Genomic DNA, 12488 nt, shown 5'->3' on the forward strand with positions numbered 1-12488 from the left:
AAGTTAAGCATCAAATCGTCATATGGTGGAGATTGTAGTTCTAACGTCAGTTCCACCAAAAACTTCAGTTAATAAGGGAGGGTTGGGAGAGGGGGGAAGTAGCTATCAAAATAATTATTTAATATTAATTTAAGTAAAATTATTTTATGAAAACTAAGTATTTCATTTATAAGGCATTAAAATTTTATTTGGTACCATACAATGCTAGAAATAAGTGGTTTTTATCATTCAATGTTACTTTTTAACCAAGTTTGTACAATATATTCAAATTATAACTGAATTTAACGGTTATTGAGACCGTCACGATTACAGTGGCATTTATTTATATTTTAATTTGCTTTATCGTGCTATCAATAACTTTGCTGTTAAAATGAATTTTATTTCTGGCAAAATAATTGTTCTATTTTGGGGCGATCATAAGAAATTGGACTAGTTTCTTTAGATATTGTATCTTATTGAGCTTTAAAATTGTTTACGATATTCTAATCTATAATATCTTATGAATGAAAGTAGTTAGATTTTCTAAAATTATTATACATTATTACTTGATTTAGTATCAAATTATTACTTTGGCGCCCTTGAAACTGACGATGATACTTTGCTGTATTTTTAGTCTTCGTGATTTCGCTTCCAGAACGTTTAAATTCAAGTCGGAACTCGGCGTTCAATATATGCCATTTTTATCACTTACATTCCTGAATAATATATATATATATATTTGCAAATATATTAAATCGTATAAAAAACTCATCATTTTAAAACGACAACGTGTGTTTTATTGAAAGATTTTGTGTATAAAGTGTACGGCGTTCGGCTTTGTTAAGTACAAAGTTGCAGATTTTGTTGGTTCCATATATTAGATCTGTTTCCATATTTCAAGAAAAAAATTAAGTAAGAGCGTACTTTCTTCTTCCGTGAATATTTCTATTCTCACCCTACATTATAAGACGGTAGTAGGTTTATCTAAACTTTGATGTCGCCAATTTACATAAGATCTCATCATTTTGAGTCTCTCTGAATCTGAAAAAACGGTTTTTACAATTACGTTCTTTTTAACGGTTTAAAAAAACTAGAAGTTCGATAATCAGTCATTTTTTACCAGTAGTTCTAGTTTTATACATAGAAAATATTTTTCAAATTTTCTAAAATTGTTAATGACCTAAAGATGTAGAACTTTTCATAAATTTTGTTATAAGATGCACACTTTTTGTTTTAACTATGAAAAATCTTAATAAAAATAAAAAATTGCAATTTCTAGCACAATTGTATCCTACATACAGCCTGTGCTAATGCTCTCCAGGAAAATAACTTGAAAATTTGTGTAACATTCTTTGATATGTGCAAACAAAGAATTATAGTATTTGTATAATTTATTATAGAATTATAAAAATGTATACAAAAACTTAAGTCTCTTGCGCAAGTATCGTAATAAAAATGTTTTTCTCAAGGATGATAGAGCAATAAATAAATCAATTGCCTTTTTAATTTTCTATAAAAAAACAATCTCTTTAAAAATGGAAATTTAGAAAGTTTCGTTATATTTGAAAGTGAGCAAGTCATGGTTAATCCATTGCCAAATCCATAAAATTGGACAAGTAATATGAAGAGATGAATTCAGTAAAAATGGCAGAAATGACGATTTAAAATGATCCCTTGAAACTGAAAAAGTTTGGTATAATCTTAGAGATATTGGCCATTTAAAACTGCTGCGAAAACCCTACAGAATGATTAAAAACAATTTTAATTGAGGCTACTCAATCCGAATTAGTATGTGTTTTAAGGCAATATAATTTTTTTTTTTTATAAAGATTTTGTTAAAAGACATGACAGCTGCTTGCAAACTTTGAGGAAGTGAAGGTAACCAAACTTTAGTCGGCAGTGTAAAAATTAACATTCATTATATAAAAAGAGTGTTTCCACAAAAATATTTTGTTCATGCACAGAAAAACAACGGGATCATTTTTCTTGTAGCACATTTGTTATACACTCGAAATAAGATTTTTTTTTCAAAACATGAGAATACTCCAAGTGTGGAGCAATAACATTCTCGTCCTACGCTTTCTCATTTTTGTTGCAATTTAAAACAAGGAAAAAGCAGCGCATTTTTGATGATCAGTGTTTTTCTGTATGCATACGATTTTTTCATCCTGAAAAGCAGGCATGCAAACTCAACTGATGACAACCAAAAGTGCGGATTATTCTGTAATTAAAATTTTTGGGTGAGAATCAGGCGTGAGGATGTAATTGAAGAAAGGGATTGACAACATCGGCTGCGTGTCGAAAGAACATATATATGTAAAAAACACATACATAGTTTGCACGCGATGCCTAATTCTATCGTCACGACACATAATATACTATATATAAAATCGTTTGAACTCGATTGCACATTTTAACGTGTTAAAACGTACTAAAACGTGTACGAGGCACCCATTACTCATCTCTAAATCGCACGTTGGTCTTGTATATTTGCAGGCGGAGACATTTCCTTTGACGATCGAACGCAATTTCTGTCGCAATTGCTGCCGCGAGGCCACAGATAAGCTCAGGCGAGCTAACTCGGACGCCACGGAAGCGACTATGCGAGATTTCGCGAGTTAAACAAGATAAGACTATTTGCCGCTAGGATATCTATTTTTGCCATTTATTTTGTTTAAAAAGTAATTTTCACGTGGAATGAAAAACTTGCAATGATAACCTTTGGAGCTCATACTTTTCTTATGTATTTTATCTGATAACACTCTATTGAACAAGATTAGAAAAATGATAAATATTTTATGAGAAATATTCTGTATTCAATAAGGAAAAGTCCAGTTTGTCTAGGTATTATTAACAGGTAATAATAAAACTAAATTCTGGCACTTTAGTAAATAAATAGCCAGACTGAGCAAATAGGTAGCTCAAAGTTATCCCCGAGCAGAAAGTATACATTTGCAACTATATCCGTATGTGTATCAGTAATTATTCATAGCACGCAATTATAAGAATAAAGCATTGCAGACCGTGTCGCTCGGTGCACCGAAGTGGCGCGGTAGTCGAGCGACCAACGATATCATGGGATCGGCCGCGAGACTAGTTGCAACCCTGATTGCGGGCTTACGTTTCAAAACAATGATTTACCTAATTAAACCTCATTTTTGTATTGTTATCCATCCTCTTGTTGCATACCTGACATTATATTGCAGGCCACATTATTTGCCTATCACTAGATAGCCTCTAAAAGCATGTGATTGTATTTATAAACAGTATATATAGCATATGCGAAAAATATAATATGCTACTGCAACATCCAACATCCAACTGCCTTTTTCTGCATCAAAAATAAACGAACATATCGTTTAATTTATAACTCACAGTTTTAGAATGACATAGATCTTATATTACATTATAATTTTTCGTTGTTGTTATATTTAATATTCGTCTATTATATCTTCTTCAATTTTAAAATTGGTTGAACTATTTATCATCTATTTTTAAGTAACCATTTTCCCACACTCTGGTATGTACCACATGTATATTATTAGAGAAAAATGTTGGTTTCGCTTGGGTAGATGGATCATTACATAGCATCGAGTTTCCGAGCTACGGTGTCTTTTAACTGATAGCAAGGAGAACAACTCTGAAAAAGGTAAGGCAGCTAGGGGAACCAGGGTAAGAAGAAACAAGGAGAAAGGAAGAGAACGTAAACGACGTCAATTTACTTATATACACGTACTTCTGCAAAACAATTTTTTTGTATCTCTGTTCCTCTTCTCTTGGTAATGTCAATTGCTTTCAAGGCCCGTCATTTCTGCACTACAAGTGCAGTACGGTGAGGATCACCGAGTTGTCAACGATCTTATACGGCCTGCTGTTTCGACTTCCTGTCTACTAATGTAACTTATATACTCTTATATTCTTACAGAATTCTACACAAAATATGGCATGTCTTGTATAATTCAAGTATCTTGACAATGTTCTTGAAGCTATACATTTTTAGAATTAACTGTCAAGAAACTCACATTTTGTTTTAAAGTAAATATTTAAATGTGCTTTGATAATAGTGTTTAGCTGATTTAGTTTTTATTGTGCCCAGTGAAATAATCCTACCCTTCCTATTCGGATTAAAGATAAGAGTCCACCCTAAATTTGAGATGTGAATAAGTAAATGTAAAATCCTGTGTCTGTGAGAAGTAAAGGACAAGATACAGAGTGTCAAAGATTGGTAGGTCGTTGGTATACACACACACACACACACACACATCAACAAAGAGGTATAGATATCTCGAGTGCATCGTCCTCGTGAAATAAGCTTTTAAAGTGATGTACAGCCCGCAAAAAGGTGTGTATACCTCCATAAAATGAGAGAAATGGCACTGCACTTCTACAGACTCTACACCTTAACCCATATTTCCCACTATACTCAATATTAGACTTAATGTTCGTGATAATTGTGAAAGCAATAGTAAAAACTTTTTCTCATGTTCTGATATGAGCCATGCATATTGTAAATTAATTCCGGTGATGAAATACTTGCATCTTCCATACTACTTCAAGGCTATTTTCAGCATCACTTAATTTTATAGAGAGTTATGGAAATGTGCTATTAAATTGCTGTTAATGTTTTCTATGATCAAGAAAATGTATAGGCGCAAGATTCTATTTTAGTTCTCAATGGAGAACATGATGAAAACTTTAAACAGCAAACATCTATTTTGGATTATTGTTGGATCACTTTTTCTTTTAAACTTTTGAACACATCACAAGAAAAGTATAAAACAGAAAATTGTTACCATTAACTGTTTTATTATAATGTTCCAAGGCTGGCTCGAAACTATCAATGTGTATTTATTTTGAAAATTCCTACAAAGGAACCAGTACTACGCGGGCAGAAATTTAAATAATATATTTGATAAAATCTTGCACAATGATGATATGGATGGGTTCTACAAAAAATAGGCTATCTTTTTGTCACTGTTAAGAATTAGGCTAACTTCATTTTGTATGAAATTTATTCAACACGTAGAAGTGTTAAAATAAATAAAAAACTTTTAAAATTTCTTGTTTTGAAAGGTATAGTAGCCTAAATTACATTATATAAACTGTGATACAAAATGCTAAAGTTTTGAATTTGTTGGAAATATTTCGAAAACTAATATTTTGTTTATTCCCCCCTGAAAACTTAGCCAAATGAAGTTATCCTAATTCTTAACGGAAACGAAAAGATAGCCTATTCTTCGTAGAACCCATCGATATCAATGGGTTTCAAGATCCCTTCTTGTAAAGATCAATTATGATTATGAAAATTTCTTTCAGAATTATCTTGGAAATCCTTTTTCCCTTGATACGACTAAAGCCGGATGGTTCCAATTTCTGTTGGCATATAATTAAAATAATAGTTTCCTTACAAGATTATAATTTTTGTTTGACTACATAGAACTGATAAACTGAAAAACCATAGTAAATTTTAGAAAACGGTCATTTTCGAAGTATTGATGCTACCACTGGTATTATTTTGTACTGGCCAATTTCCTCACATAACAGCTCCTCAAAACCCAGAAAATTTGAGAGTTTCCTGCAGATAATCACATAATAATATAAAAATCAGATTGGTTTTCATTTAGGAGGATGGGAACTAGAACATTAACAAATTACATCAAGTTTTATCGATTTGGATCGAACATTTTTTAGTCTAGGTGCAAGGATGAGATTCTGTCTTTGGACAATCAAGGCAGGCAATAAACACTCGCAATCAAGACCATCCTGGCCATTATAAGGTGTATATCGCAAATCATGAAAACTCGAATGAACACTGTAACTCTGTCTGCATTCCTAACAAACAATTCATTTGACCAAGGCCATACCAATTTCAGAAAAACAAAGAGAACCATCTTGACCACTTGCAATTCCGCAATAATTAAATACCATCCCAGAACACCGAAGATGTCTAAAACCCGCCTTCCCCTTTTAACCAATCTATCCTTTTGGTCCCGCGTTCAGGGACGTTTTGGTCTCGGTACCTGCTTCACACTTCTTACTATATTTCCTTCTTTCCACCATTTTTCTACCAGAACTCTGTATCTTTTAACGAAGTCACAACATAGCAGTAAACATGTCACTGACAGCATAATTTTTAGCGATTAGATTATTTTCTGCTTGATAGCTTAATACAAGCGTCCGTGAAGTAAATTCTCGAAAAAGAGAAAACCAACGTGGAACAGCGTGTCGCGGGAATACGTAGATGGAAACCCGGAGTGCGATGGTATCGAGGTCTCGCAGTTAGGTCGGTGGCGCCATGCTGGCTCGCCGATTGGTTGGGTTGCCAGCTTCAGGGGGCGTGGTTGCCGCATGGGGGGATCATGGAGGGCGGGAAGAGGGTGGTGGGGTGTGATCCGCGAGCTGTTTCTCTCAGTCTCTTTTTCCCACTTCCTTCTCGCACACCTCCTCCACAGCCTGCTCTTCAGTCACCCTCACTAGTCAGGGGAAGAGGGCAGGGAGGGACGTATCTATCCGGGGTCTGCTACCGTTCGTCCGTGCACCAGACTCGCCACTCCCCGCCACAGCGCCCTCGTCTGGTCTGGCTAACGACGTCAGCCGGTTCTCCTTCCGTAACAACGTCCGGCACTGCCTGCAGGGCCAGTGTACCACACGCATCTACAGGGCGAGCACCGTGTGCCGCACCTCGTCGTGCCGGTACCTATTCTCAAAGAGTGATCGGAGTGTTTATTGAATCGAAAATCGTGACCGGTGCTGTGTTTGAAACAAGATACTCCCTTAGTGCCTTAAAAGATATTTTTGGGCAAGGTTTTGGTGTCGTGGCAGATATAAAATAAAACTCGTTAAGGTCCTCAGAGACATATCACTACGAAACAAGAGATTCCTCCAACTTTGATATGGCGGGAAAGCGTGACACGTGAGGCTGAGATCAGCATCTTGCTGGTTTCTCAAAACGTGATAAAGACTGGTGAGAGAAGAGGAAGGGAGAGCAATCAGGAGAGGGAGGTGCAAATCGACAAGGTAGGGTGAATCCGAGAAGGAGGAGGGTAGAGATTGAGATCGGGCAAGAGGGGAGTGATAGAGAGAGAGAAAGAGTGTTTGCGAGGGAGAAGGGAAAGTTTCTCTCGAGGGGATTTTTGGTCTCTACTGACACGTTTGGCTCGTTGCTGCTACCACGCAAGGGACACGGTGACCTTACCTCTTTACCCGCCCGCCCATTGGCCTTTCCATCAATCCGATGATGAATCGCGTACGGGATTCATAATCGAAATTAAATTTTATCGTTTTTCGTCGTCTTCCAGGATCGAATCCTTCCCGGGCGATCCACGATCGACTAAATTCAAGACGTGTCGCGTTTTTGTCGAAAACAAAAGTTCAGTGATCAGCAAGTGTAGGGGTGAAAATTGGTAGGACTTTGGTGATAAGTGAGACAGTAAAGTTTAAGTTAAAGTGTCATTTCGCTTGTCCAATTGGCAAGAAAGAATTGGAAGTTTATAGTGTGACCCTGGATTATTTGGTTTTGTGAGTGACTTTGATTCGTTGGCGAAACGACGAGGAACGAGGATTCGAAGACCTTGCAATTGCCTGCATTGCAACATCAGTACGAATCCCTTCTACAAGATCGACCTCTATTTGATTATCGACCTGAGTCTGATTATCGGTCGTCGATCGGTCTCTTGGAGAATGACCTAACATCAGAAGAGACAGCGTTTGGTGCTGCAAGGAGCGTAAAAATCTGCACGGTGTACGCGCTGGACAGAACCAATTCGGGGCTGGGGATCCTCGGAGGTCCTGGAGGCGGCATCGTCGGCGGCGGTGGTGGTTCAGGGCTGGTCGGCATTTGCGGTACCACGACCACCGGCTCTCTGCAGACGCCATCGGAGTACGTTGTGTCGGCTGCGGCTGCTGCAGCGGCGGCGGCAGCAGCTGCTGCATCAGCATGCTATCTTCCAACTTCCGGGCTGGCTTTAACAGCCCCTCACAGTCAACCGTTAGTACTTGATCCCACGATGACACCTACCTCCGCTCCAGCCCCGGCTTCTGCTTCGGCCTCGGCTTCAACCCCGACATCGGCGATCCCGTCGGGTCCCAACAACCCCGTAGCGATGAGTCAACTGGGAACCGTCTATGCTACCAAGAGAAGACGCCGAAACGGGAAGAGGTTAGTCCTTTCCATGTGACTATCTCTACTTAGGAGACACTGAATGCATTGAGTACTATACATACTGAAACGACTTTAGCGAGTTTGAAAAACAAAAGTGCGATGGAAGCTACGGTAGTCTGAAATGGTGGGCCTTCCATTTCAGTTCCTTGTAATTTTGTAGCAAATGTTAGTCTTCTATAATTCAATAGATAGTTGTTTGTTACAAGAAGTTTTCAGATATATTCCAAAGGTGTTCAGTGATGTGGTAAATACCTCTTACTGTCGATGATTGATCTTCTGGTTCTTAATCTTTTTTGTTCATCTGTCCATGCTTCTTTATTCTCGATTTTTTAAATCTTCTACATTATCTAAAGCATGATGCGAAAAAGCTGTAGGTAAATGAGAAATGTTTATCCCTGATCCAATCATAAGTATTGCTGAACACGAACCGACTATGTTGGCAATATCTTTAACACATTGAAAATACAAGGACCGAATTTGATAATTAGAATTTATTTGTATCAGTAATTATACTTCTGCGTTCAATATTGCTGGTTTGCTTGAAAATTGTATTGACTGTGCGTTTTTATTCAGCAACAGTAGGGCTAAGATGGTGGAATGGTTAATTTATACTTTAGGCAAATGATTGGCATAACCTATAAGCCTTTAATGAAAATAGGATCACCTTCTGTTGATTTTCCTTATCTTTCATCTGCACACCCTATATATGTATGTCCATCTGTCACTCTTGTTACCATTGCCCTTAATTAAAAGTTCTACACAATTATTCTGAAACTTGCATAAATTAACTTTACTTCTCAAACGGTTATCTCTGAATCCTTTCTTCGTCTCCACTCTACTTATTGTTTCCAAATATATGGCTTCTGTTACTGTTCTAATGTCGGCAAGATCCTGAATTAAAAAATGCATCTATATCTAGAGAAATGTAGACACACACGCATTATAATCTACGGGTTACAACAATGCTATAACTGTCTATGTGAATATCTTATTTACATTTTGAATAAACAAACGTAATTATCGTTGGAAACAGAAAGATTGACGAATACCAGTAACTGTAGAATTTTTTCTGTTTATACTAATATGCACAATTATAATGCCTCAACCTACAAGAAAAGATTTAAAAATACTCCCAGTCTTACGTTGCAATAGACTTTCCGTTTAAGCAACAATATTCTATGATATGCTCTTCTAAGTAGATTTCTTAAACCTTGTTGATTCACAGTGATTTATCGCACATCCGAATGCTGCAATTGAAACAAGTTTATATCTCTAAGTATTATAAATTATCCTTGAATTGAAGCCAGAAAGAATTGATATGGTGTTGTACTCGACAAAACATAATATCAGATAAAATAGCTACCGTCGTGTAGTCTATAGTTTCACTTGCATTCAGTGTCTTCCTTCGTATCTAACAGTAATTTTTATTAAATTTGCTTGCACTGGATAATTATATCTTTACATTAACTCGTGCATTATGTACATTGTTCAACTTTTGTCCAACGATGTAACAATCACAGAGCAACAAGTAGTTGTTCAATATTCGATACAAGAGACTCTATAGGTACCTATATGCTTATCGTTGAAACTGATGAAATTGTTTTTCTAATACCTACCAGCAAATGCGTGTACAACTATAGGTATGTGCATACCTTACAATCATTAGCCACAAGTCGTAAAATATTCATTCAGATAAAGTCTATAGATAGCGAAACTTGTGCGAGCGGTCAGTTTTCTGGTGTGTATATACTTTTTACTAAAAAAATCGCTACTTTGCAGAAATTGTAACTAGTAATCCCTAACTTGTATATTTTAGATGTAGAGAAAAGTTGCTTCCATAATAATTATGAAAATTGAAAACTCATGACTGCAATTACAGAAATTCTTCAAAGGCAACAAGTGTTTTATAAAATTGATAAATATTTATATTTCTGTTAACAATCAAAGGAAGGCGGGTGAAGCATTGTATTCCTTGCTAATAATACAAATTGAGTCAACAAAAATTCTAGGAACGATCGGTGTTATAACTAGCGCGCAAAATTATAGCTTCGCGAAAAAGAGCCGTTCCACTCTTTGAGAGAAATGAGAGCAAACAGTGAAAGATTTTGGTCTTGTAACCAGGGGTATTTTTTCTCGTCAGGATGTACGCTTAATGGAGTTTTAAACGGTCTTTCGAGTCGCTCGAGTGGTTACTGGTGGAAGTGAGTACCTTTATTCAGCCTTTGCTTGAGGCTGAAGGACAAAGCGAGAGGGGAACTCAAGAAGGGGTAGTTTATCGAAGCGCTTGGCAATAAAATACTGCTGGCGCCGTCAAATAACTAAGGAAAAATTATCGATTAGAATTCAAAAGAATGTTTCACACCTATTCGAAAATGTTTGGAATAACATCTTGAACAACTTCTAGTCAATGAATCTAGTCTAACTTTAGTTATGCAAAACTACATATAGTTTGTTGTGGATGAGAAATAAAAGAAAAGTGTCTCCAATTGAGAGAAAAGTCATAACCGCCAAATGGCAAGTGACGAACCTTAAGGCTAAAATTTTTCTCAGAAGTTAGCCAGATATTGGGTACTAAATAAGTGTTCTTCAGTTGTGGTAAGGAGTGCAAAGAGTGACAGGAGCGTTCTGTCTTTCACTTAATTGCGAACATTTAAACACAGGTATTGCAGTCAGTGGTGCACGCTGATTTCGTGGATCGAGTTGTTTTCAAAAAAATGTACCACGGTTCGCCAAATGTAGCGCCGTTTCATGGCTAATGACAGCAGCTTCTATAATTTGGAGTTTTTGAGCGAACGGCCAAATTGCCGGCAGAACCAAGGGAGAGGGATTACTGTTATTACTCTCTGCCGCGAACTCAGTCGTTGGAACCTGATTATACTTTAGTCAGTTGCTCTTGACCCGCTCGTTGTCAGCGTCACTAGGGGTGCGATTCGCTTTTCTTGGATTCTTTGATTTTCTTACTCAGTTGCCGTAACTTGCTTTCTTCCGCAAGTCTTGGAATTTCGATCGAGTTCCTGATAACGGAGTGAGCAAAGAAGAAGTAATATAGAGCAATATCTAACTGCGTGCGAAATTAGGTTAGTTGTGGTACCAAAAATCAAGTCTCTGAAAAAATAGTATTTTTATGATTTTAAAAATTAAAATATTATTATAGATCATGTCATTTCAGATAAAAAACTTAGTTTTTTATGACAATTTTTTGAAACTGATAAAAAACATTGTTTTTTATGACAAACTTTTTAAACTGAAAAAAACAACATTTTTTTACAATGTTTTTTACAATTGAACTTTTTATTAGTATCACTTTTAACTAATTTTAAAAAAATGATTGCATATTTTTCCGAAGAAAGTATTCTGTAAAACTCTAGTGTTTCCAATTTTGTAACGACAATAAGAAAAAAATCAAATTTTCATTCAAGAAATTAAACTTTTTAATCATTCTCAGAATTTATATATAATCTAAAATAGGTCTAAAATCTGATAAACTATACAATAAACTATGCAATTCTGAGTAATTTAAATTTGAAACCAAACAATTTTGTATATATTTTAATCTAAAAGTGTTGTATTTTAAATGCACATTTAAGAAATTTGTAAATCTCATGCCATACAAATTAAACATTTTTACAATTAGTCCTACAATTAAAAAATTTAAAATTAAAAGTGCTTGAACTGTAACATTTTAATTGAAACTGTAGCTATTTTAAACAAAGGTGTGCAGTGTTTTTTCTCGAATTTTTCAAGCTAATTTGGATAAGCTTGCAACACTGGATGTTTCTAAAAAAAGAATCTAAGTGCACATCAAACCTTCTCGATTTCCTGATATCATTACGATCTTTTAAATCAAATTACTCCTTTTTGGGAGAAAAAAGGATCTAAAAGTCAAGTAAAAAGTTTTAAATTCGCTTTTTTAAATATTAGAATAAGTCGAGTTTCGAATTGACTGTTGGATCCATTCAACTCCCCTAAAAACATAAGATTAATATTAATTTCTTTTTTAATTTAATAGTCTAAGGAAATCAAGCGAATTTGACGTAGTTCTATTATTTCTATTTCGAGAAATCCAATCTTCCAAGCGTATCAAAATTTGTATTTAAAATGCGAATAAACGACCGTGCACCTCTAATTTTAAAGAAAATAAATAATCAATGCACTGTCATTTTCCATTCTTCCCTTGCCATGTGCTCATTTTCCCGATGCAGTGGCCACCCTGTATACAAGCTGCAGTGTTTATTATTATTATTACTATTATTACACCATTAAGCCATTTCCCTTTCGGGGTAGGCGTGACTCACTCGGCAGGGGAAAGGAGTAGGGTGTGGATGGGATAGAGATTTTTCAGATTGAT

General features: G+C 35.8%; 1 protein-coding gene across 1 annotated transcript in view; it reads left to right on the forward strand.

Annotated features, from left to right (window-relative positions):
* Positions 1–7747: 7747 nt before the first annotated feature.
* Positions 7748–12488, forward strand: part of LOC117171002 (aryl hydrocarbon receptor protein 1) — a 164924-nt gene continuing 160183 nt past the window's right edge. Inside the window, 1 exon segment of the mRNA XM_033358047.1 lies at positions 7748–8137. Within this exon segment, the coding sequence (XP_033213938.1) occupies positions 7986–8137 (152 nt within the window). The 5' untranslated portion in view covers positions 7748–7985.

Source organism: Belonocnema kinseyi, chromosome 4 (assembly GCF_010883055.1).
Source record: "Belonocnema kinseyi isolate 2016_QV_RU_SX_M_011 chromosome 4, B_treatae_v1, whole genome shotgun sequence".
NCBI lineage: Eukaryota > Metazoa > Arthropoda > Insecta > Hymenoptera > Cynipidae > Belonocnema > Belonocnema kinseyi.